Source organism: Suricata suricatta, chromosome 17 (genome assembly GCF_006229205.1).
Source record: "Suricata suricatta isolate VVHF042 chromosome 17, meerkat_22Aug2017_6uvM2_HiC, whole genome shotgun sequence".
Taxonomy (NCBI): Eukaryota; Metazoa; Chordata; class Mammalia; order Carnivora; family Herpestidae; genus Suricata; species Suricata suricatta.
In genome coordinates, this window is record NC_043716.1 from 13,355,838 (window position 1) to 13,383,107 (window position 27,270).

At 41.2% G+C, this 27,270-nt stretch overlaps 1 protein-coding gene across 4 annotated transcripts in view; it reads left to right on the top strand.

Annotated features, from left to right (window-relative positions):
• The window catches only part of SMG6 (SMG6 nonsense mediated mRNA decay factor), a 226,143-nt gene that overhangs the window by 1,511 nt on the left and 197,362 nt on the right, over positions 1 to 27,270 (top strand). For 3 of the 4 annotated variants that reach the window (XM_029927433.1, XM_029927430.1, XM_029927431.1), the window contains exons 2-8: positions 810 to 2,547; positions 3,091 to 3,283; positions 3,776 to 3,886; positions 6,860 to 6,966; positions 7,223 to 7,301; positions 14,644 to 14,754; positions 15,127 to 15,339. In XM_029927433.1, the coding sequence (XP_029783293.1) occupies positions 810 to 2,547; positions 3,091 to 3,283; positions 3,776 to 3,886; positions 6,860 to 6,966; positions 7,223 to 7,301; positions 14,644 to 14,754; positions 15,127 to 15,339 (2,552 nt within the window). The remainder of the gene's footprint in view (positions 1 to 809; positions 2,548 to 3,090; positions 3,284 to 3,775; positions 3,887 to 6,859; positions 6,967 to 7,222; positions 7,302 to 14,643; positions 14,755 to 15,126; positions 15,340 to 27,270) is intronic. The other variant, XM_029927432.1, reaches the window with a different exon arrangement.

Here is a 27,270-nt window from a genome sequence, read left to right on the forward strand (position 1 = left end):
GAGAAAGCTCCTTTATGGAACTTTTTCCTTCTCATATTCCACATCATAGTAGCAGTTAGTCTCAGTATTCTAATGATGATAGTCTGAGCACTATTTCCTTGGAATGACTGCTGGCTGCTGTTAGAGAGTTGGTGAGCATGAGTGGAGTTGAAGAATGTGAAAGGAACTACTTCCTGTTTGCTTCAAAAGGAGGTATGTGTTTGGGCTGTTGGTATCCTAAAAGAAGAGGATTGTCCTGGCCAAGTTCATAGACTGGAGTTGCAAATTTGTTCTTCAGAGATGTCCAGAACGGGGGATTATTATGCATACACCTCTTTTTCTCCTTTCCCATAAACTACTCCTCCTGTATTAAAAAGGACTTAGCCACCCTTGAAAAATGTTAGAGGCACTAGAAGAAAAGACTAAGATGGATCCAAGGGCTCCATAGCAGAAAACAGGCTGATGCTCAAATGGCTAGAGATCTTTTATTCTGGCAGTGAGGTAGTTTGGGGTCTTGGGGATCTGGATATGACTTGCGTAACACAAGAGAGTATAATGTTTTTTTTTTTTCCCCCTGTTTCCCTAACCCAAGTTTAGGTAGCTCAAACATTATGAAGTTCTTAGGCTTGCCAGTTGCTGAACAAACACCGTTAACCTGTGGCATTTCTGCTTCGGAAATTTCCTTTCACCTCCACCAGTATTAGCATTTCGATGTGTAATTCTTGCTTGGCTTTTTGTTACTTTACCAGAATGACAGATTTTTTTTTTCCCTTCCCTCCCCTTTTATTCTTTTCTTCTACCTGTTCCTCCCCAAAACTCCAACATTGCAGAAAACATGAAGGAACCCAGGCAGCGCAAAGATAACAGGCGCCCAGATCTGGAAATCTATAAGCCTGGTCTTTCCCGGCTAAGGAACAAACCTAAAATCAAGGAACCTTCTGGGAGTGACGAATTTAAAGATGAAATTGTTAATGACAGAGACTCTTCTGTTGGAAATGGTACACAGCTCATTAAAGATGGCTGCAAGGAACTGAATAATCAACACCAAAATGGTCCTGTAGATCCAGAAAATACTCGGGTACAGGAGTCCTTTCCTAGGACTTCGGGACAAGAGGATCGAAGTCTAAGAATTATCAAGAGAACAAAGAAACCTGACATGCAGATATACCAGCCTGGAAGGCGTTTGCAGACTGTTACCAAAGAATCGACTAGCAGGGTGGGTGAGGAAGAAATTCTCAACCAGGTGGAACAACTGAGAGTAGAAGAAGATGAATATAGGGGAAATGTGAAAGAGGAGGTTGTCAATAAACCAGACAAAGATGAGGCAGAAAAGAGCCTCAATGGTGACAGAGTAAGGGTTGCAAAGGGAGAAAAAGGAAAGAGGATTGAAAAGGGGGAGGGGATAAAGAAAGTGAACGATGACCCAGCACAGGGGAAGCTGGGTTCTGCAAAGCGCTACTCTCGCTCAGACAAACGGAGGAACCGATACCGCACTTGCAGTACCAGCTCAGCTGGCAGCAACAACAGTGCTGAGGGGGCTGGCCTGACTGATAACGGATGTCGCCGCCGCCGACAGGATAGGACCAAGGAGAGGCCGAGACTGAAGAAGCAAGTATCTATGTCCTCAACTGACTCTTTAGATGAGGACAGAATTGATGAGTCTGATGGACCCAGGAGGAGCTCGGAAAGGAAGAAACATTTAGAAAGAAGCTGGTCTGGCCGTGGGGAGGGAGAACAGAAAAGCAATGGGAAAGAAAATCGAGGCACACTTCATGTCACTTTTGATGCAGAAACCATGAACAAAGATTCCCCCATGGTGAGATCATCCAGGGAGGATGTGGATAGGATAAGGCCTGACAAAGGCTTGAGCAGGGGGGGCAAAGGCTCTGAGAAGCAGGAGTCCAAAAACCTGAAGCAGGAACTTCGGGGCCAGGGGCGAGGCATTCTGATTCTGCCTGCCCATACTACCCTATCTGTCAATTCAGCCGGTTCTCCAGAGTCTGCACCTTTGGGACCTCGGCTTTTATTTGGATCTGGTAGTAAGGGATCTCGGAGTTGGGGCCGAGGAGGCACCACTCGACGATTATGGGACCCAAACAATCCTGATCAGAAACCTGCTCTAAAGAGCCAGACACCCCAGCTGCATTTCTTGGACACTGATGATGAAGTCAGCCCCACTTCTTGGGGTGACTCCCGCCAGGCCCCAGCATCTTACTATAAGTTTCAAAACTCTGACAATCCCTATTATTATCCCCGGACACCAGGCCCTGCCTCCCAGTATCCTTATACGGGCTATAGCCCTCTGCAGTACCCCGTGGGCCCTACGAATGGTGTGTACCCTGGGCCTTACTACCCAGGCTACCCGACTCCAGCAGGACAGTATGTTTGTGGCCCTCTTCCTGCCAGCACCATGAGTCCTGAGGAGATGGAACAACATATGAGGAACATGCAGCAGCAGGAGCTACATAGGCTTCTCCGAGTGGCTGACAACCAGGAACTGCAGCTCAGCAACCTGCTCTCCAGGGACCGCATCAGTCCAGAGGGCTTGGAGAAGATGGCTCAGCTCAGGTATGGTGTGTCCCATCCCAGCTAGAGGGGAATAGGGATAAGCGGGAGGCATATGGGCTCCTGTGGCTGAGGAAGGTCACTTTTAAGGCAGGTCACTGGGTGTTAATGCCCTTTCACATTGCGTTGTATATGGAAGGGGCATTTGGAAAAAACAGAAAATTTTGTTTCTAGTCTTAGTAATGATTATGCTTCCCACTTTTTCTTTAAGAAAAAAAATTTTTTAACAGAACATGGAATCTGGAAATGGAAAAGGAAAGACTTTCCAGAATGCCAAGAAGTGAACAGCATATAACTTGTGGTGAAGATCTTATTTCAGCTGTTAAATTTAGGTGGAGGCATATGGGGAAAAAACTACTCTCCTAGACATAACTGTCTTTAGATGACATTCTGCTGCACAGAGTGGAAAGTCAGATGAGTACTGTACCTGGTGGCATTTTGGATTTCCTGCCAAGGAAGGTGTTTAATTTGCAAGAAGCTCAAATCTTGGGTCTAGTCTTTCTTGTGTTGTATTTGGAGCTAGAAGTTGCATGTATTTTATTCCAGAGCTGAACTGCTGCAGCTATATGAGCGCTGTATCCTATTAGATATTGAGTTCTCTGATAATCAGAATGTGGATCAGATCCTGTGGAAGAATGCTTTCTATCAGGTGATTGAGAAGTTCAGGCAGCTTCTCAAGGATCCGAATGTTGAGAACCCGGAGCAGATTCGGAACAGACTTTTGGAGCTCTTGGATGAGGTAAACCATCATCTTTTTGTCCTCAGGATAAAGGCTTCAGCATTCTCTAGTTGTGATGGGTTTTTATCACCTGAAATATGATTTATGGCAGAACACTGACAAAAAATTTGATGTCTTTTCTTGGGTTTAGGCCTACCCCACCCTGTTGCTTCCTTGCGATTATAACTAACTGGCATTTGGAGTTAGTTCTAAGCTTGGAAATTTTCTGAATGTCTTGTTTGGAGGGAGGGTTGTTGTTGGGAGAGAAAGTGTGCATGCACGAGTGTGTGTTTGTGTGTGTGTGTGTGTGTTCATATTTTTAAAACCATAGAGGGGCTTATGCTATGGATTTGTCTTGTGTTAGTTGTTGACCAGTAAATACTGTGCGTGCTTCTCTACATGGGATGACTGAGCATTAGCAGAACTGTGGACAGGCTCTCTAACCCAGTTCCTGGTGGGTAGATGGGATCAGAACAGCCTGATTCAGCTGTTTCTTATTTTTTGTCTTTATAGGGTAGTGACTTCTTTGATAGTTTGCTTCAGAAGCTGCAGGTTACTTACAAGTTCAAACTGGAGGACTACATGGATGGTCTTGCCATTCGCAGCAAGCCATTACGCAAGACAGTAAGCCAGCTTCTATATCTTAAATGTATTCATCCATTTAGTAAGCATTTATCCAGTGTTAGTTATGTGCTAAGCACTGTGCTGAGTGTTGAAGATACAGAATGAAAGTCCACTGTGGGAACAGACTGATTAAACCAACAATTATAACAAGTACTATTGTAATGTTATATATACAGTGTTGAAAGGGCACAGAGTGAAGTGGCTCTGATTCAGACTAGGGGGGTCAAGGAAAACTTCTAAGAGACTATCAGGTCTTGAAATACGACCGGGAGTGGAAGGGGAAGTACAAGGTTCAGTAAGAGAGAATTAGGCCTTGTTAGAAAGTGCAAGAAGTTCAGTATGTTGGTTTCTGTAATGTGGAGTCAGGCTGTTGTAGGAGATAACACGAATGAAGTAAAAGGGATAGATCAGAACCTTTTGTATGCCCTCCTGAAGAGTTTGGACTTTATTTGGAATCGATGAGGAGTCATTGGTTGATTTTCAGTAAATGGATAGCATAGATTTCTTCTTAGAGCTAGTCACTCTGGCAAATGGATGCGTTTGGGCAAGAGTGGATGTAGGAGAGTCAGGTTGTGAGCCTGAACTAAGGTAGAGGTAATGGAAGTGGAAAAGAGGAGACAAATTGAAAAGATCTAAGGGAAATATAATTAACTTGCTGGTAGATTTGGTGTGAATGATGAGACAGGAGGCATAAAGAGTCTAGATCATTTTCCAGTGTATGGCCTAGGAGAATGGCTGGGAAGGAAGAAGTTAATAGTTCAGTTTTGACTGTGCTTAAGTGGAGGAACTTAAAAATGAATAAATAAATATTCTGGTCTGATTGAAGCTCAGGAGAAAGAGCTAAGCTGGTGATATAGATTCAGAAATCATCAATGTATAAGTAATAGTTGAAGCAGAAGATGGGATGCTAGGCTACTGGCCAGTCAGCCAGAGAGTAGGGGGGATCAGATTTCAAGGTGGTAGTGGATAGAATTGTAAAGTGCTGTAGAGTCATCAAATGTTAAGGTTACTCAACGTGTCCAATGGATCGGATGACTTTATTACAATTTATTTCCGTTGGAGAGAATAGAAGCCAGATTATAGGGAATAAGAGGTGAGAGGAGATACAAGGAAGGGAGTAATATAGACCATTCTTTTAAGAACCTTGGCTGTGAAGGCAAGGAGGGAAGGTAGGAGTTAAAAGAGAACATAGTGTCAAGAGAAGTTTGTCTTTAATGTGGAAGAGGCTTAAGCATATTTATATATTGAGAGAAAAGGGCCAAAAGAAAGGAAGCGGTTAAAGGCTAATTAGAGAAAGGCATATGAATTATGGAGCAGAGACTTCCTCTTGCCTTTCTACTCCTTCTGATGATTGCTGTGTGCAAACTCTGTCATTAATCAATAAGTATTTATTGAGATCCCCCTACATGCCATGTGGCTTTCTAGGCACACATAATTCATTGTGGAACAAGAAAGTCATGATCTCAGCTCTTGGAGTTTAGAGTTTGATTAGGGGTGAGTTGCCGTGATCGTATAGTGGTTAGTACTCTGCGTTGTGATTAGGGGTGAGTACAGATGTTCGATTTAGTAATTGCAGATGCAGTGACTTCTGCAGAGGGTGTCGTGGTGCAGGTATAATGTACAGGGGTTTAGAGGATCATGGAACACTGAGGAAGTCGCACTGAAGCTAGGGCAGAATATGTGAGTTGTTAGCCAGGTGAAGGGGTATGTGAAGATGCTAGAACATTCTCTGGAGAGAAATGGGTCAGGTCCTTCAGGTCCTGAAGTGGGAAAGAGCATGGTGTGTTAGGAAAACTGAGAAAAGTCTAGTCTGACAGAGGCCCAGAGAGAAGTAGGAAGTGATGCTGAAGAGGAGAACAGAAGCTAGATCATCTGGGACTTCATCCTAAGGATGGTGGAGAGCCTTTGGTGGAATTTGTTTTTTTTCTTCCTCCCATCGAGATGGCAGAGTGCTATAGTATGGAAACATCATTGGTTTTATTGGTGTTTTAGCAGTTAATTACCAAGGGTTCTTGGTGTTCATTCATAGAATGTGCAGAATAGTGAGGACTCTGAAGGTATGTGACATATAGTGGTATGTAACTTTGCTCAGGGACGCATTTGTTATGTATTGGGAGGCTGATGTGCAGCAGCTAGTTATTTAGCTCGTGGATGAGCCTTGATAAGGGGTCAGAATCTACTTCTTGAAGCTTTGTTCTTTACTCTGTCATGTGTTAACTTCTTGTGTGTGAAGTGGAGTGGTATTATATGTTATGAAGTCATGCTTCTTAGGTTTTTTGGTTGGACACATGTCTTGGGATTGAGAAAACTCTTGTTTTCTCAAGAGTGACAGATACTAAGCCCATTAATGAGAAAACATATATGGAAAGGGAGCGAGAACTACAACTATGTTGTAGGTGTTTGCTAAAGTCTAACTATATTATTAGATCAAGGGGAATGTTATTGTTTTGCAAAGTGGATGTAAGGCAGTAACACAGTACAGTGATATTAATAGTTTGAGGAGAGAGAGACTATAATGATGATGGGAAAATAAAAGAATAAACAGTTGTCTTAATATTTGTATATCACTTTGTGAAGTATTTAACACTTATTTTCTCCACTTACCCTGTGGAATTCCTACATTCAGATGAAGAAACTTGAGTTCCCCCAAACAGTCCCAAAGACCTATGTAAAATCACACAACTCTAACATAGTCAGGTTTCCTGACTCCTAGTTTCAAAATGTTTTCTTTTCTTTACCTGGGACTTGAAATAAGAATGACCCCCTTTTGTTTCTGCCATTCTTTCTCATTAAATTTTGCATCACGTTGTTGGCTGGTTTTTGCTAGCCAAGTTTAGACTGAAAACTTTTTACTTTGTTGAGGACTACTAGTGCCTTATTAATGCTGCTCTGTCACTTTGATCCCATCCCTGTCCTTTGGGATTGAAGTTAGAGTTTCTTGGGTGCACTGCTAACTGATCATTTTTTCTGAAGGTAAAATATGCTTTGATCAGTGCCCAGCGATGTATGATTTGCCAAGGAGATATTGCTAGGTATCGGGAACAAGCCAATGACACATCAAACTACGGGAAAGCACGCAGGTACTTTTGCCTCTTGTTCATTGCTTCTCTTTCCTTGTACCTTTAAGCTAAGCTCTCTTAAGAGCAATGGGCCACCTGAGCCTCCTCCCATATGGAAGTCCTACAGTTGTCCCTATTGGTCTCTGTTACCAGGCTTTACCACTCCAGTGTTACGTCCAACATTCCAGCTTATGTCTTAAGCAGGAAAGGCTATCAAGTGATGAAATGGGAAAGAGTTGATGTGGAGCTAGCATTTTTTACTGTTTTTCTATTCCAGTTGGTACCTAAAGGCCCAGCATATTGCTCCCAAGAATGGGCGCCCCTATAACCAGTTGGCTCTGCTGGCAGTGTATACGGTAAGCAATCTTATGGACAGGGGAAGTGTTTTGTAGGCAGTATCTTAGAAAGAATGAATTTTGATAGTATCAGCTCCTGGAGCTAAAATTCATCTGAACTCTAAACCCAAAGAATACCCTTTTCTGCCACCCATCCTCAACTTCCTTTTGTTCCTTTCAGAGGTAAGTTGTCAGTGATTCCTTGCTTCGGTTGAATCTGTGCTTGATCCACTTTCATTGTCCTTAAGTTCCTAAGGGAATGCTTATGCTCCAGCCAAACACCACTCTGTTTTTGACCAAGGTTTCTGCTCTGAATTTTATCTTGTTGCTTCCCTTCCCTGTCCTGTTTAATGAGGTTACTCATTTCCAGAAGGAAAATAAGGATCCTGTTCACTCTTCCTTAAAATCCTCACCTATCCTTAAGTAGTCAGATTCTTCTTTTACCCAGATAATCCCCTTATTCCTCTTAGCTTTCCACCTAAGGAGCCTCCTTAGCAGAAGCACTTAGTTCCAAATTGTATTTTTCTAGATCTTACCAAACTTCTCTAAATGTACTGCTAACAGAGAGCCTTGGGAGCCCTAGTGAGGAAGCTGAGTTGAAGGGGGAAAGGTCAGTGGTCAGTGTCAAAGATTTAAGTGTAAAGCAGCTAACATGTCATTTAGCAGGGAGAGTTTTCCTAATGCTGTAAAATTTGTTGCCCAAATGAACAATGAATTAAAAATTTTATTCCCCTTTGCTCCACAGAAATTCCAAAAAATTCCTAGTACTTAATTATGGATTGAAATTATTGGTTAAATACCGTGGTTTACGGGTACACTTCCTTCAGAATCCATTGAATATCTTCAGTCACTTTTTATTCTTTTTAGTACATTAGCATAGTGTGCCACCATCAACTCTGTCTAGTTCTAAGACATTTTCTTCTCCCCAAAAGGAAACCCCATACCCATTATTCTCCATTCCTTCCACCTCCCAGCCTCTGGCAATCATTGGTTTGTTTTCTGTCTCAGGATCTATTGAATGTTTCATGTAAATGGAATCATAGTATGTGGCCCTTTATATCTGGCTTCTTCATTTTAGCATAAAGTTTTTGAGGTTCGTTTATGTTGTAGGATGTCTCAACACTTCATTTCTATGGCCAAGTAATATTCCCATTGCATGGATATGCCATACTTATTCAGTAATTGATGGATGTTTTGATTGTTTTCAACTTTTAGCTATTGTGAATAGTGCTTTGTCAAGTATACGTATTTGTTTGAATATCTGTTTTCGGTTCTTCTAAGTGGATCGATACCTAGGAGTGGAGCAGTGCCTGGGTGGCTCAGTCGATTAAGCATCTGACTCTTGGTTTTGGATCAGGTCATGATCTCATGGAGTTCGAGCCCCATGTTGAGCTGACAACACAGCCTGCTTGGGATTCTCTCTCTCTCTCTCTCTCTCTCTCTCTCTCTCTCTCTCTTCATTTCCTTCTTCAATTCTCTCACCCAAGTGCTCTATCTCTTTCTCTCTCAAAAACAAAAACAGGGGCACCTGGGTGGCTCAGTCAGTTAAGTGGCGGACTTCAGCTCAGGTCATGATCTCACAGTTTGTGGGTTCAAGCCCCACATCGGGCTCTGTGCTGACAGCTCAGAGCCTGGAGCCTGCTTCTGATATTGTGTCTCCCTCTCTCTCTGACCGTCCCCTGCTCACACTCTGTGTCTCTCTCTCTAAAATAAATAAACGTTAAAAAAAAACCCAAAAACAAAAAAAACAAACTAGGAGTGGAATTTCTGGGTTGTATGGTAATTCTGTGTTTAACTTTTTAAGGGACCACCAAACTTTTTCGTAGAGGCTGAACCATTTTACATTCCCACCAGCAATGTACAAGGGTTCTAGTTCCTCCACGTTCTCACCAACATTTGTGATTTTTATTATTTTTTTTATTATGACTGGCCTAGTGAGTGTGAAGGGATATCTCATTGTGGATTAATAGATCCCCTCTCCCCCACCTTAGAGACATTTTTTTCTTTAATATTTTTTCTTTTTTTTTTTACTTTTTGGTCAGTTTTAGATTTGGAGAAGAATTAAGCAGAAAGTACAGATTTCCCATATATTCCCTCAACTCTACTCAATTTTCCCAGTCATTAACACCTTGCATTAGTGTAGTACATTTGTTTATAATTGATGAGACAGCATTGATACGTTATCACTAAATAAGTCCATAGTGTGTATTAGGGTTCACTTTTACACTCTGGGTACATTCTGTGGATTGAACAAACCTGTAATGACATGTATCCATCATTGTAGTGTCATACAGAGTAGTTTCAGTGTCCTAAAAATACCCTGTGCTCCACGCTCCACCTTTTCATCCCCAGTCATTCGCTAAACCTCTAGCAATCTTAATTTTTACTGTGTCTGTAGTTTTGCTTTTTCCTGAATGTCCTATAGTTGGAACCATACAGTATGTCGCCTTTTCAGATTTGCCTCTTTGATTTAGTAATATGCATTTAGGTTTATTTTTGTGGCTTGATAGCTCTTTTCTTTCTATTGTTGAGTAATATTCCATTGTATGGATGTACCACAGTTTGTTTATCCATTCCCCTGTGGGAGGACATCTTGGTGGCTTACAGGTTTTGGCAATTATGAATAAAATTGCTGTAAATGTTTGCGTGCAGGGCTTTGTGTGGACATCTGTTTTCATTTCATTTGGATAAATACTAGGGGTTTAATTGCTGGATTGTATGGTAAAAGTAGATGTAGTTTTGGAAGAAACTGCCAATTGTCTTCTGAAGTAGCTGTGCCATTTTGCATCCCACTGGCAGTGGGTGGGAGTTCCTGTTGCTCTGCATCCTCATAAGCATTCAGTGTTGCCAGTGCTTTGGATTTTGGTCATTCTGATAGGTGTGTAGTGTTACCATCTCATTTTACTTTGCAGTTCCCTAATGACATATGATGTGGAGCATCTTTTTGTATGCTTATTTGCCATCTGTTTATCTTCTTTGTGAGGCATCTTGATCTTTTGCCTATTTTGAAATTTTTTTTCTTACTGTTAGGTTTTAAGAGTATATTTTGAATTAAAAAATTTTTTTTAATGTTTTATTTATTATTGAGACAGAAACAGAGCACAAGCAAGGGAGGGTCAGAGAGAGAGGAAGACACAGAATTCGAAGCAGGCTCCAGCCTCTGAGCTGTCAGCACAGAGCCTGATGTGGGGCTCAAACCCACAAACTGCAGTGATCTGAGCCGAAGTCAGCTGCTTAACTGACTGAGTCATGCAGACACCCCAGTATTTTGAATTTTTTAAAATGTTTGTTTATTTTTGAGAGAGACAGTGTGAGTGGGGGAGGGGCAGAGAGAGACACACAGAATCCAAATCAAGCTCCAGGCTCTGAGCTGTCAGCAGAGAGCCTGATATTGGTTCAAACTCATGAACCACGAGATCATGACCTGAGCTGAAGTCAGATGCCTAATCGACTGAACCACCCAGGTACCCCCAAAAGTATATTTTGGAATACTAGTCCTTTATCAGATACGTGTTTTGTGAATATTTATTTTCTCTGTGTGTGGCTTATCTTTTCATTTTCTCAGCACAGAACAAGGTTTTTAATTTTAATAAAATCCAACTTATCAACTTTTTCTTTTGTGGACTGTGCTTTTGGTTTAATATCTAAGAACTCTTCACCAAACCAAAGGTTACCTAGATTTTCTCCTGTGTGATCTTCTAGGAATTTTGTAGTTTTGCATTTTACATCTAGGTTCTGTGATCCATTTTGAGTTATTTGTGAAAGGTTTAAGGTCTGTGCATAGATTCATTGTTTTGCATGTGGATATCCAGTTGTTTCAGCTCTATTTGTTGAAAAGATGATCCTTTCTCCATTAAATTGCCTTTCTTCCTCTGTCAAAGATCAGTTGGCTGTATTTGTGTGGGTCTCTTTCTGGGTTTCTTCTTACATTCTATTGATCTCTTTGGCTGTTCTTGGGCAGTACGGCATTGTCTTAATTACTGTAGCTTTATCGTAAGTCTTGAAATCGGGGAGATTGGTCTTCCTACCATGTTCTTCTTCCTTAGTAATGTGTAGTCTATTCTGGATTTGCCTTTCTGTCTAAACTTTAGAATCAGTTTGTTGCTAACCTACAACTCTATTGATTTTGAAGTAGTATCTCATTGTGGTTTGGATTTGCATTTCCCTAATGACTTACGGTATTGAGCTGCACTTACTGGCCATTTGGAGAAATGTCTGTTAAAATCCTTTGCCCATTTTTTTCTTTTTAAAAAATTTTTAAGTTTATTTATTTTTGAGAGAGAGAGAAGAGGGAGAGGGGGCAGCAAGAGAGGGAGACAGAGAATCACAGGCAGCCTCTGCACTGACAGAGCCCCAGTGCTAAAACACATGAACTGTGAGATCATGACCTGAGCTGGAATCAAGAGTCAGATGCTTAACCAACTGAACCATCCTGGTGCTCCTGTCTTTTCACTTTCTTGATAACGTCTTCTGATGCCCAAAAGTGTTACATTTTGATGAAGTCCAATTTATCTATCTTTTCTTTTGTTGCCTGTGCTTTTGTGTCATAGCTTTGAAACTGTTATCAAATTCCGAGTTAAGAAGCTATATATCTGTGTTTTCTTCAAAGATTTTTATCGTTACGGCTCCTGTATTTAGATCTTTGATCTATTTTTCATTAATTTTTGTAGATGGTGTCAAATAAGAGTCCACCTTCATTCTTTTGCATATGGATATCAATCCTTCCAGTACCATTTGTTGAATGTTCTTTCCCTATTGGCTGGTCTTGGAATCCTTGTTGAATCAGTTGATACATAGGTTTATTTCTAGACTCTTAGTTTTCTTCCACAGACCCATATGTCCACCTTATGCTAACAATGCCAGCATTCTTTTAATTACTGTAGCTTTGTGGTCAATTTTGAAATCAGGACATATGAGTTTTCCACCTTTATTCTTCTTTTTCAAGTTTATTTTGGCTATTTGGGGTTTCTTGTAATTCCATATGGATTATTTATTTATTTATTTATTTTTACTGTTTTTATTTATCTTAGAGAGAGAAACAGACAGCATGAGCAGCGGAGAGTGAGAGAGAGAGGGAGACACAGAATATGAAGACCGGCTCCAGGCTTTGAGCTAGCTGTCAGCACAAAGCCTGATGCGGGGCTCAAACCCACGAACTGTGAGATCATGACCTGAGCTGAAGTCGGACGTTTAACCGACTGAGCCACCCAGGCGCCCCTCCATATGGATTTTAGGATTAGCTTTTTTTTTTTTTTCGCATTTCTGACAAAAGAGCCATTGGGATTTTCATAAGAATTACTTTGACCATGTAGTTGCTTTGGGGAGTATTTACACAGATGTTTTGGTTTACTTAGGTCTTCTTTAATTTCTTTCAGACACGTTATATAATTTTCAGTGTATAAGTTTTACACTTTTATACTTGGTTATAAATCTATTCCTAAGTATGTTATTCTTTTTGATGCTATCGTATATGGAATTATTTTCTTAATTTCTCTTTAAAGCTATTTATTACTAGTGTATAGAAGTAAATTGATTTTTGATCATTGATCTTAGTCTTACAACTTTATTGAATTCCCTCAATGGCTTTTTCCCCATTCTGGTTAAGTTGGTATATTTTTCTTTCATAGATCTCTGACCTAAATTAGTAGTCCTTTCAAGCTCTTTTCCTTTTTTTCTGTCTCTCTGTTATCCTAGTTGTCTTTTAGCCTCACTTCCTCAGTTTTCTGTGTCCTCTATCAGTAGTTCAGTGAATCTCAAGAATTCAGTGAGAACATGCTTGTGCACAGTGCTTTGCTAGGTGCTCTGAGTGATGAATATGTGGTATGATTTCTGCCCTGAAAAAAAGTGTGGAGAAGACAAGTCAGATGTGTAGACAGTGATGCAAATTAGCCTTCATGAAATGTGATGTGTTGATTGTTAGATGCACCATTATTTTCTGGACCACTAAGAAAGAATATGTGAATTATTACAAACGAGACATAATGGTGGATATTGATTGTGAGTTGTATCTCAATTTCAGGGAAGTGAAAATATGAAAAAATCATTGTAGAATCGACAAAACAGCCTAAAATCAAGTGAGTGGTATACACTGAGATTAGTATTGATTGGAATAATATTAAAAATAGCCCCCATTGGGGGTACCTGGCTGGCTTAGTCAGTAGAGCATGCAACTCTTGATCTCGGGGTTGTGAGTTTGAGCCCCACAGTGGGTATATTAGAGATTACTTAAAAATAAAATCTTAAAAAACAGCCCCCATTTAACTGACTGTAATAGTGTGTCATATTCTGTTAAAGTATATGCATTATATGAATGATAATCTTTTTGGGAGCCATATGTGTGTAAACGTTTCCAATTTACATATAAGAAAACCTCTAGGTTGATTTCTTTTGGGTTATACCTAATAAATGGCAGGACCAGTTCAATCTCAGGCAGTTGACCTTAGAATGTGTACCTTTAGTCATGCTAGCTGAATCTAAGATGAAAAGTTTTTGTTGTTGTTGTTCTTGTTTGTTTGTTTAAGATGCAGGTTTTGGGGAATGAGTTACTGGGGAGAGAAAGTTAGTATTCTAGAAGCATTTTGAGACTGGAAAGAAAGGGAAAAGTGTATATGAACTTGAAGAGAGAAAGGGATTTTGACATTCCTTCTCCCTAATTTATTTCACTGTCTTTTTTCCTCCTTTCTGACCTCCCCATCTTTTACTACTTTTCCATATTAACTGGTTGTAAAACAGACTTGAAGTATTTTTTTGCTGAATTCATTGGCTAATAGTTTATATTTCCCTTCCTCCGTAGAGTCAGTGTGGTAGAGTGAAAACTTGAACTTAGGAACCAGACAGACCAGGGTTCATATATTGGCTTAGCCGGGGTTTGGCTTGGAGATCTTGTTGGACAAGTTATGTTGTGGACAACAATCTCCTTGAGCTTTTGTTTCCTCATTTCTAAAACGGGAATAATAATGCCTATGGGGCAGTGTCCTTAGGTTTAGAGGTAAAATCTATAAGGTGATGGTCACTTGTCTCTCTATGCTTAATCAGTGATGTTGCCATTGTTGTTTATAATTTCTTAAATAATAATTAGTGAGTTGAACATTTTCTTTTTCCAAAACCAAAAGGTAACTGGATTTTCTATTTCATGAGGCTCTTCATTCTTTTCTTCCCCTTGTGAGCACCTGGCTTATGATACATACTGTGCAAGAGGAGATCTCTGATGCAGGTGCCATATCTTCTCCCATGGATAGCATTCTCATTTTCTTATTGGAATTCCTCACAGCCTGGGAGAGATAGTGATTTTCTAGGTCAGCTGACTCAGGCTGGAGTCAGAAAGAAAATTGGTTGACTCGATGTCTCTGGACTCTTTCTGCAGAGGAGGAAGCTCGATGCTGTTTATTACTATATGCGCAGTTTAGCTGCCAGCAACCCTATCCTGACTGCCAAGGAGAGTCTCATGAGCTTGTTTGAAGAGACTAAACGAAAGGTGAGTGGGGATGCAGGCAGACTCATTCCTTCCTAAAAGAAAGTGTTTCTCTTAGTGCCTCTGTGTCCTCAGGGGAATGACTTATAATGTCCCCAAGGGATTCCATTGGGCTGTGCTGATGGAGTCAGTGAGCCCCTGTGCAGAACCAAACTCATCTTGAGGAAAGTTCTCCAGGGCCCTTTGGTGTGCATCTCATTTATGGAATTAATAATGCCTTTGAGACAAAGCGGATGATACTTTGCTACTTTGGGACTATAGCAGAGTCTTTACTTTTTATAGCCCCTGGGCAACAAACTTAGGTGAGGTGAATGCCTCTTTTTATTAGCTGAATGCCAGGAGAGTCTGAGCTTAATGTGTTTGTATATTGTACAGGCAGAACAGATGGAAAAAAAGCAACACGAGGAATTGGAACTGAGCCCTGACCAATGGCGGAAAGGAAAGAAGTCTACTTTCCGGCATGTTGGAGATGATACCACTCGCTTAGAGATCTGGATCCATCCATCACATCCTCGGTCCTCCCAGGGCACTGAGTCTGGGAAGGATTCTGAGCAGGAGAATGGGCTGGGCAGCTTGAGCCCAAGTGATGTAAGTTGCTGAGGGTGATCTAATGAGCAAGACTAGCTAAGTAAACATGGGTGCCCCAGTACATGCAACTGAGAGGCAGTGCACAGACATTTACCATTAATCACAGGGAAGGTAAATCACTTCAGGCTCTCTGATGTCGTCTCTCACCTCCAGCTACACTTCTTTCTCTTTATTACAGGCTTCCCTCTCTCACCACTATGTGGCACTGTAGAATTTAGTAAAACTAGTTTTTCTAGAGGATGACTTACTTAGTATACGATGACAATTTTTTGCTGCTTTGGGTTTGGAGTCACCAGTATGATGCTTTCGAATTCTGTTGTGATTTTGTGAAGCTAGAGTGAAAGAGAGCATAGTTGGAAAACTGCACATGGCTGGTTTGTTGTGCCTAGAGAGTAAAATTCATAGTGGAGTGAATGGTGGGATGAGCTGGGACCACATCTGAAAGGGTCATGCCATAAAGAATTTGACCTTTATCCTGAAGGCAGCAGGGAGCTACTGAATGCTTTAAGGAAGTAACTTGTCAGATACACATTTTAGAAATACAACTCTGGCTGCTGTGTGAAAAGTTTGAAGGGTAAGATTAGAAATAAGGAGTGCCTGGGTGGCTCAGTCGGTTAAGCCTCCGACTTCTGCTCAGGTCAGATCTCATGTTCGTGGGTTCGAGCCCCGCGTCAGGCTCTGTGCTGACAGTTAGCTCAGAGCCTGGAGCCTGCTTCCGGTTCTGTGTCTCCTCCTCTCTCTGCCCCTCCCCCTCTCATGCTCTGTCTCTCTCTGTATCAAAAATAAATAAAACATTAAAAAAAGATTAGAAATAAGAATAAGAGTTTGCTACAGTAATCTAAGATGTGAAAAAGATCTGAACCAGGAAATAGCTCTGAGGATGGGGAGAAGTGCAGAGACCTGCAATATATATTAATGAGGCAGGATCCAAAGGACCTGATGGGACATGGGGAGCTGAAGGACAAGAGGAGGTCAAAAGTAATACCTATTTAGATGTTTCTGGCTTGGAAACTGGGTGAGTACTGGTCCTTGAAATAGGAAATAGAGGTAGAGTTGGTTTTAAGAGAAAAACAGGGAGTTTAGTTTTGGACATGCTGGGATTTCTGTAGAACATTGAAGAGAGATTTAAAGGCTAACATACCTAAAGCTGAGGAGAGTGTTCTAAGTTAGAGATAAAGATATTTGAAGGCATCCCCTTATAGGTGGAATTGAAGTCATGAGAGCAGGTTCAGTCACTCGAGGGAAAAACAGTGATAAATAGGCTGAAGATCTAAGAGAGGAAGGAGATAGACGGCAGGGAGAGGTCCTTGCAGAGAGTTGGAAGGGAGTAGAATCTGGAGCCCAACAAGTGCAGTGATTAGCCTGAATGAGGCTGAGAGATCCCTCTTTCTTATGCTTGAGGGAAATGGAAGCAGGTAATTGGGGATCAGGTAAGTTTGTGGGTATTAGAAGAGAGAGATGAGGTAGGGGCTTTTTGATGTTTACTTTTTTCTCTTTGAAGTTGGAGACGTGGTTGCTAAGAATGAATCAAAAGTAGTAAGATAGGAGGACTTTTTTGGGGTTTATTTTAAAATTGACATTTCTCTTTTTCTGTCCTTCTTTAGCTCTTTTCTATATAACTTGGAAAGTAGACATTGCTTATGAATGAAACTTCCAGTTTGCTATGGGCCATGATCTGCATAGGGGTGCTTCAGGGGAGACTCTGAAGGCAGACTCTCTCACTGTTACCCTCTTCTAGTTTGCAGCCCCAAATTGGAAGCCTATTTGAGTAAGAGAAATCATTCTATTGGGTTAGCTCCACTGTCTGTCTATAAAATGAAAGCAGCAGGGCGCCTGGGGGGCTCCGTCAGTTCAGCCTCCAGCTCTGGCTCAGGTCATGATCTCACAGTTTGTGGGTTCGAGCCCTGTGTTGGGCTCTGTGCTGACAGCTCAGAGCCTGGAGCCTGTTTTGTATTCTGTGTCTCCCACTCCCTTTGCCCCTCCCCTGCTTGTGCTCTATGCCTCTCTCTCAAAAATCAATAAACATTAAAATAAACATAAATGCTGCTGAGAAAGCAGCAACAACAATTTGAGAAAGCATTGTATGGCTTTTTTTGACCTTGGCCTTAAGGTTGGGGAATATCCTTCCTAAAGGTTAAGGTTGTAACTAATATTCTATAGATCTCTCTCTCTCTCATTGTGCTTCATTAATTTTTAAGTAATATGTTTATAAGTTTATATTTTTATTCTTATGTGCATCTCAGAGAAGACATTTGCAGTTTATGGACTGTCATTAGATCTATAAAGTTTTATTATTTTATTTTTTATTTTACTAATATATGCATGTATTTTTAGTAGAAATTTCAAATAATTGGAGATTATTATAAGTGGAGTAAAATGGTCATTTTTTAAAAATTTTAATGTTTTATTTATTTTTGATACAGAGAGACAGAGCATGAGAGGGGGAGGGGCAGAGAGAGAGAGGGAGACACAGAAACGGAAGTAGGCTCCAGGTTCTGAGTTAGCTGTCAGCACAGAGCCTGACGCGGGGCTCGAACCCACAAACGTGAGATCTGACCTGAGCAGAAGTCGGAGGCTTAACCGACTGAGCCACTCAGGCGCCCCTGGTCATTTCTTTTTTAAATTATTCATGAAGTTGTTTATATAGTTTCAGCCTAATTATTCTTGGGGAATTACTTTCCTTAATTTCTCTTAAATTTACATCTGTGAGGTTGTGCTCAGAGACCACCAGCACCGGGGGAAGGAGTCTGCAGTTTCATAGCTCCTCATTTTCCCAGCCAGGAAGCCACTCTTCCGTTTTCACCTGCTTTCTTAGACCCAAGTCTGCTTCCCATAGTTTCTTTTTTAGAGACGGCCCCAAGAACTTGGCTTGCTCTCGCCATTCCTTGGAACCCGTAGTTGATAAGAAGTGGGGATTTATTCACTGATATTTGACTGATTAGGCATTGGGGATACAGACAGAGATTAAAACAACCAAAAATGATCTTTAACCTCAGGGAGCACTCAGTCATGTCGGGAAGACAGAAATGTACATATGTGATTAGAGTGCAGTGTGCCAAGTGCTATGATAAAGGGGAGCATGAGAGGCTCTGGGAGCACAGGGTCAGGGCACCTCATCTGGGCAGGGTTAGGGAAGACTGGATGAAGAAGCATTTTGCAGCTAAAGGATGATACAAGGGCATTTCTACTCGGAGACCTGAGGCGTGGGAACTGCAGTATGGCTGGAGGCTGTACTGTATTGATATATACTTTTCTTGATTTCCACTACCACCATCCTAGTCCAGGCTCTCATCAGTAATCCACAGACTTGTGAAAAAGTTCCTGATGGTCTTTTCACATTTATTCTTGGTCCTCCTTTGGCATTTTTTTTCTTTTATTATTATTTTTTAATTAAAAAAATTTTTTTAGGTTTTTGTTTTGTTTTTCTTTTGTTTTTTTTGAGAGAGAGTGTGAGCAGGGGAGGGGCAGAGAGAGAGAGAGAGAGAGAGAGAGAGAGAGGGAATGTCAAGCAGGCTCTGTGCTCTCAGAGCAGAGCCTGATACAGGGCTCAGACCCACGAACTAGAAGATCATGACCTGAACTGAAACCAAGAGTGGGACACTTAATGAGCCACCGAGGCACCCCTTGTTTTACTATTTTTTTAATGGTTATTTATTAATTTTGAGTGAGAGAGTATGTATGCATGCACGCAAGCAAGAGTTAGGGACAGAGAGACAGGAGAGACAAAATTCCAAGCATGATCCATGCTATGAGTGTGAGGCTCAGTCCCATGGACCTGAGCCAAAATCAAGAGTCAGATGTTTAACCCGACTGAGCCACCAGGCACCCTGCGCCTTTTTTTAGATGGTAACCTAAGTGAGCTTCCAGATACACACTTCTGATTGTCACTTCCCTGCTTGAAAGTCTTCAGTTGTTTCTGTTTGCTCACAAAATCACGTCCAAAATATGTACTGTAGTCTACTGGGCCCCACGTGATTAGGCCCCTGCAACTTCTGAGCATACCTTATACTTCTTTCCCCCCACCCTGTAATACCGGCTTCTTCCATGAAGGGCCCAGGGTCTTTTCTGACTCTTTGCTATTGTACATTCTCTCTTTCTGCAGTGCTCTTCTCTGTCAGTTCCATTCTTATCCTTAAATTGTCAGTCTAAATATCATTTCCATTTTCCAGGGAAGCTTTTTTTGATCCCTGAGCCTGGATGTTTCCCCTTTGTAACCACATTTTTAATTAAGTAATTTTGGGTACAGTTTTGTTGTTGGTTAAGGTCTTTCCCTTGCTGGATTCAGGGCTCTATGAGATGTCCGTATCTAATTGTTCACTTGCTTTATCCGTAGTACCCTCATATACAGGAGTTTAAATAAATCTTAGTTGAGTGTATACAGTGAGGAATGAGGCTGGAGAAGGTGTGGGGGGGGGGAGCAGATCCTTCTCAAATACTGAGAAATTTGGATATCAAGTATTAAGGATTTTAAGCAGCAGGATTTTATTTATTTATTTATTTTTGAGAGACAGAACGTGAATAGGGGAGGGACAGAGAGAGAAAGAGACACAGAATCTGAAGCAGGCTCCAGGCTCTGAGCTAGTGGTCAGCTCAGAGCCTGATGCAGGGCTCGAACCCACAAAATGTGAGATCATGACCTGAACCGAAGTTGGATGTTTAACCAACTGAGCCACCCAGCTGCCCCCAAGCAGGAGGATTTTAATCTAGGACATGATCAGATTGTATGATAATCCTCTTTTCAGTCCTTGTATTAGAAAAGATTTTTTTTTAAAGGGGATTTTTTTAAATTGCAAAAGTAATATTAATACAGATACCACTGTACCTAAATCAGTGTCCATAAAGTTTAAAATGAGAGTCTCTTGTATTCTTGCCTTCAGAGACACCACATTAATTATTTGATGGAGGCCCTCCCAGACTGTTTTTCCAAGCATTTATAAGTGTGTACATGTACACACACACCTGTAGACACATGAAATATATTTTTTAACAAAAATGGGATTGCACTCTGCACATATCCCCTGCTATCTGAAAACAGAGCATTACTTTGAAACCTTTTGTAAGCCGAGATGGTGTAAAGCAAAGAAACCGTTGCCATTAATTTGTATAGAAAAAATCTTCAGCATTTCCAGACTCCCAAAATATGCTCTTTTAGGCTGTGCTGATACCGTAAGATGCCTCTTGCTAATGGATGCACAGAGTAAAGCCAGACAAAGCCCACATGCTCACAGACACAGTGCAGAGCTCTGGTGGCTTGATGCTGAGAGGCCGAGTGTAGTTCCCAGAGAAGGAGCTTGGTGGGGCCACTCGAGGGACGCGCTGCCTCTGTAGTGGCACTGCAAAGCAAACGCTGAATGCTAGTTTCGCTTTTCAACTTTTTTCATAAAAGTCAAATTCCTCTTTGGATTTCTTTCAGTTAGCGAAAGCAGTACTGTTGTTGGTCTTCTGTAAAAGCGAAGTGGTACAGCATGAACTTTTGAAAAGCAGGGGTTATCTGTATATACTAACCTACAGATTGCTTTTTTAAATTATTAATTGGACATTCAATCAGTTCTCTTACAATGTTATAATGTAACATACATTCCTAAAATTCACTGTGCTATGTAAAATCGCACAGTAAAAACTACAGAGCTTAAGGGGAAGATGGGGCTAGGGGACAGTACTCAAAAACTTACTCAGTGATATATTAAAAAAAAGATATGAACCTAATAGGGCAGTTGTGCAGTGTTATACATTATCCACTGATTAAGAAATAAAAATACTGGGGTGCCTGGGTGGCTCAGTCAGTTGAGCATCTGACTTTGGCTCAGGTCGTGATCTCGCGTCCACAGTCCGTAGGTTCGAGCCTTGCACTAGGCTCTATGCTGACAGGTTGGGAGCCTGGAGCCCACTTTGGATTCTGTGTCTTCCTGTCTGCCCGCCCCTTCTCCCCCCACTCATGCTCTGTGTGTCTCTCTCTCTCTCAAAATAATAAACATTTTAAAAATTTAGAAATACAGAAGTACTGTTTTGAAGAAGAAATGAACTTTGCCTACAGAAATGGGCTTCAGAAGGACTACAGCTTCCCATTCCACTTTTTTTTTTTTTTTTTTTTTTTTTGAGAGAGAGCGAGTGAGTAAGAGTGAGAGAGAGAATCCCGAAGTGGGGCTCAAGGTCACCTGATACAGGGCTCAAACTCACAAACTGTGGAACTGTGACCTGAGCTAAAGTTTCATGCTTAACTGACTAAGCCACCTAAGTGCACCCCCACCCCCGTTCCATTCCTGAAAAAAAATTTTTTTATATAGTTTATTTTTGAGATAGCAAGAGTTGGTGGGGGAGGGCAGAGAGAGCTGTCAGCACAGAACCTGATGCGGGGCTCAAACCCATGAACCGTGAGATCATGAGCTGAGCCGAAGTCAGACACTTAACCAACTGAGCCACCCAGGTGCCCCTCCTTTTTAAAGAGAAGGATCGTAGCTTGTGGATTCTTGAGAAGTGATGGAGGGAAGGTTATTTGGAATTTTATGAGTAAGTATATCAGATGTGGGTAGGTGTGGTTTATGTGAGTTCACATGGTGAACTGCAGTAGCTGGGTAGATACTTGGAGTGTGTGTATTTTATATTTCTGTGTAGCTCGGTTCAGCTGAGTGCAGTTTCCTATATTCACTCGGTGTTTCTCATGAACAAAATCATGCATAAGGAGATGTAAAATTTGTGTTCTGCTCAAAATGTACCCTACTACATTTATCACAATAGAACAAACATATATTTTCAAAACAAGGATTTATAGCAGAACAGACTATCTTTTCTTAGTATGTTTAGTATGGTTGAATGATACTTCATTATGAAAGTGTCACTTGCTTAACTTATCTGTGTAATTTAAATATTTACTGAGCATTGCTTGTTAATTTTAGTTGTCTTTTTTGGGTGATTAGCCTTACTAGGAATTGCTCCTTTGATGATTCCTAGAGACTTTCTAGCACAAACTACTAAAATTCACATCCATGAATAAGAAACAGTTTGGCTTCAGGTAGTTGTTAGTAATGATAGTAGAGTCCCCACTAGTTTATTCTCTTTCTGCCAAGCACAGGTTTTGGATCTCTCTCTGAATGGCTGCAGGAGGTTAGCTTGTGGGTTGTTGGTTTTTAGCTTTGAGATGTGGTTTGGGTTGAACATGCTACCTGGGGAGGGACTGCCAACCTCAACTGTAAATGGCGTCCTTTTAAACTAATTGAGACTCCTATTTAAATTACCCCTGACAGCTAGGCTACTCAAATTCAATGTCATGAGGGTCCCAAGCATTCTTTATTTAGTCGGTGTCCTTTTGCTATGCCTCAGCTCCCTTTGGAAATCAGAAAAAGGCACTGCTTAGCAAACAGCGAGTTAATTAGGGAGATTATAGCATCTGAGCCCGTTTTCACACTGAAATGCCAGGGAACTGCTCTGTATCTTGAATGGAATGTAACTTGTGTCTGTTGACTGGGGAAGAATAAGCAAGTGAGAATGGGAGTCGTTGACAGATGTTTGTCTCTCCAACTTCAGTGAGTTCTCCTGTTTGGCATGATTTGATTTCCCTTTCCCACCTGACTGTGGTTACTGTATCTACATGTTTGATGCCATGTGTAGGAAATGGCTTCAGGTAATGAAATGTCATTGTATATTTTGCCAAGCTCTTGACAAACCTTCCTTCCCTTTGGCCCTTCAGAATGGTTTTGGGGTTCAAGGTGGACTATACTTTAGTAGCTCCTAATAATAATTATTTGGCTTTTCCTTATTTGAATCTCATGTCTTATTTCATCCACCAAATGGTATTGTTTGCCTTTTTTTTTCCCTTTTGCTCCTCTTCTATCACATTCCAGTATTTATTTTATTTCTTTGCATAGTTTTTCCCCCCCCAGGACTTGTTCATGTACAGTCCAGACTTTAGTGCAGTTAGAGTTTTTGAAGTAGAAAGCTGTCTTCCTAACCAGACTAAAGTTTAGTTTACCCGTCCTGTTGTGCCAGCTCTATGCTAGGGTTGTAAAGATGAATACAACATTGATAATACCTCAGGGGGTTTACAGTCTAGTGCATCGGTCAGTAAGCCTTTTCTGTAAAAGGACATATAGTCAGTATTTGAGGTTTTGCAGGCCCTATGGTCTTTGTTACACTACTCATCTCTGCAGTTGTAGTGTTAAAATAGCTGTAGACGGTACCTAACTGAATGAGCATGGCTGTATTCCAGTAAAACTTTTTTTTTAATGTTTTTTATTTATTTTTGAGAGACAGCGTGAGCAGGAGAGGGTCAGAGAGAGAGGGAGATACAGAATCTGAAGCAGGCTCCAGGCTCTGAGCTAGCTGTCAGCACTGAGCCCGACGCGGGGCTCGAACCCACAAACCGTGAGATCATGACCTGAGCTGAAGCCTGACTCTTAGCCGACTGAGCCACCCAGGTGCCCCTCCAGTAAAACTTTATTTACAAAGATCAGGGCCGCCTGCCTTTGGCCTTTGGCCCTAGTTTGCTAACTTCTGATCTGGTAGAAGTAATGACTATATAAACAGAATGTTTCAGCATACAGTTGGTTATTGCCATTTGGAGTAGTTATATGCTATAAAGTCACCACAAACACTGAGTTAGTGAATACTGAACCATTGCTTCTAAGGGAAAAACAGAATTAGGTTTCTATGAGCCTCTGGTTATAAGAATTTCATCAAGTGATTAGTACATAACCTTGTTTTATGTAGGTTTCTGTTTAAAGTCACTTTATTTAATAGATATTGGTGATTCCTGGCCGGCAGCTCTATAACTTGTGCCTGAACAGTTGCACACATTTTCTCTGTAAGGCACATCACCACCATCTTGCACTTAGGAACACTAGACAGCATTTCAAGCACAATGCTTGGAGGCTGTTTTAAACAGTGAAATCACCAACAAAAAGCACACAAATGTGAAAAACATGGCACTAAATAGCCTCTGAAAAGGGCCCTTGTTTAAAGTATGAGAACTTGAACAAAAAGGCAGAGAGAGTCGCCTTGTTGGACCTCAGCTGGGAACAGGTATATCAGGGAACTTGAATTTTTTGCCATTCTGTGTTTGTCCATGAGTGACTGCGAAAGCACCACAGGGATTGATTTTTGTATTACTAATAAGTTTTAGCAACTAGCTGAATTCACAAATATGAAATCCACAAATAACGATGGCTGGGTGTATTGTGGTAAGTGTTGTGAGGGAAGCGTGTGCTGGGTACTATGGATGCACAGAGCAGGGCACTTGGTTCAGTCCGGGGGAGGCATGGGTGTAGAGAGGAAAAGGGGAGTGACTTTGGAAGACCTCTTAGAAACATTAACTAGGCCAAGTGAGAAGAGAGTGTTGCGAGTAGAAGGAACAGGATGGGCAAACGCAGAGAAGGTGCAGCACAGCACAGGGGCTGCAGGTACCTCAAGATATAGTAATTTGGAGGTGGGAGAAGGGATTTCGGGATCTCTGTTCCAGCTCCGGAAAATGCTCATGAATGACGCCCAAATGTGGGAAAGCTTAAGTAGGAGAGAGACTGAGCCTTCTGCAGGAACATTTTCTTGTTTGGTGCTGTGGTATGCATGGGCAGTGGTCAGTGGGTGGGGCCCAAATAATGTACTTCTAGGTGCTGGAAACCATGTGTTTCTGGAATTTCTCATTGTTTACTTGTCATGTCTGCATTGTTAATTCAACAAAAGCAGTACTGTTTCATTCCCTAAATTAGGTAGGATGGAAATTGACTGAATTTTTTGTCCTGCAGTTTGATTAAAATTTGAGGGCTATTTTTTTTTAATGTTTTATTTATTTTTGATACAGAAGAGACAGAGCATGAGAGGGGGAGGGTCAGAGAGAGAGGGAGACACAGAATCTGATTCAGGCTCCAGGCTCTGAGCCAGCCCTCAGCACAGAGCTCGACGCAGGGCTTGAACCCAAGAACGTGAGATCTGACCTGAGCCGAAGTCAGAGGCCCAACTGACTGAGCCACTCAGGCGCCCCGAGGGCTATTCTTTTAGATAGTGCTTTAGCATTGTGAACTTAAACAGGTAGAAGATACTAGTGATGTTTCTTTGTGTCTTGGATGTTGGAGGAAATTGTCAATGGCCTTGATTAAAGTAGGGCAAACCTCTTTTTCTTTTCATTTTGATATTTTTATTGCCTTTAAAAAGTTACAAACCCAACATATCTTTATTGTAAGAAATTTGAAAGTTCAGATAAAAAATGTACCATCTAGCGATGACCACTACAAATGTCTTAGGGTTTGCTTTCCTGCATGTTTATATAGGGCACAGCACTTCGATTGGAAGTGTCTGATGCCCATTAACCTGGGAAGTCAAAAGAGAAAAATCCATGCATAATTATCAACTCAAAACTTGATTGGAAAAGTGCTATTCTAACTTCAGAAGTCAAACACAGATACCTGTATCTTGCTGTTTATCCAAGTAGCACAATTAGAGTGACACCGTAATGTGCTCTGGCTCCTGAGGAAAGAGAAACTTTTCAAGCCACATGGATAAAGAACAAGTTCAAGAAAGATTAGACATCTAATATGACTAATTCTTGTTTTGAAAGAATGAGTATAAAAAGGTCCAATTTATGGGGAAGCATCTTGAACTAGTAATAAATTGGGGCTAATTTGAGGCCCTGTGGGCATAGAAACATTGTGACTTTGAAAAGCTGGATTCTAGTTGGAAAAGTTTCTAGGCAGCAGTGTTGGGGGTAGCTCTAGGTCGGCGGGAATAGAGATAAAAAGATCTAGTAGAGGATGATTGCCTTTTTAAATATTTTAATTAAAGAAATATTTTTGAATAGATAAAACGTGTGTGTGTGTGTGTGTGTGTGTGTGTGTGCATATAAATATGGTTCCCCCTTTTCTGATATTATTGGTGGCATATCGTCCATACTGTTATTCACCTTTGGTGGCTTTCCCCCCTTGGGAAATTCTTCCATGAGTGCTTGCCTGCAAGTCCATTGTATCTCTCGTAGAGGCTGGCAGCATGATTGATTTCATTAATTTTATCCAGCATCTGATATGTCAGAAGCAGTAGTGCAGATGTTAACAGCTAGGGCTTTGGGAAGTCTTAAGTTCAAGTCCTAGTTTTATCGGTTATCAGCAGTGAGGCTTTGGGCATGAGCTGCAGTTTCTTCATCTGTAAGATGGTGGTACTGATAGACTAAATGAGATAATGCATGTGAAACATAATGAGTAGCATGTTGTAACTTCTCATATGTTGGTGGTGGTAGTTCTTATTTGTATACTTATATTTTTGTTATGATCTTTTATTTTTTGTTTTTTATTTATTTATTTAAAAAATTTTTTTAAATGTTTTATTTATTTTTGATACAGAGAGAGACAGAGCATGAGAGGGGGAGGGGCAGAGAGAGAAGGAGACACAGGACCGGAAGCAGCTCCAGGCTCTGAGCTAGCTGTGAGCACAGAGCCCGACGCGGGGCTCGAACCCGCAAACGTGAGATCTGACCTGAGCCGAAGTCGGAGGCTTAACTGACCGAGCCACCCAGGCGCCCCTGTTTTTTATTTATTTTTGAGAGACAGAGAGAGAGAGACAGTGTGAGCAGGGGAAGGTCAGAGAGAGAAAGGGAGACCCAGAATCTGAAGCAGGCTCTGAGCTAGCTGTTAGCACAGAGCCCGAAGCGGGGCCCGAACCCACAAACCATGCAATCATGACCTGAGCTGAAGCTGGACGTTTAACCGACTGAGCCACCTAGGTGCCCTTGTGTTGATCTTTTAAACTGTTAGGTTTATTTTTGCCTTTATTACTCTTTCTAATTAAAGTGAACAGTGAGGCTTAGTAGTTCACAAACTGGCTATTTAAATGCAGACCTGTTTTGTTTGATGCGAAGAGTTTTATTTAATAATAACAAATTTCAGACACACAAGAGAAAATAATAAAATGAACCTCTGTATACCCGTTACTGGTATTCAACAGTTATCCAGACTT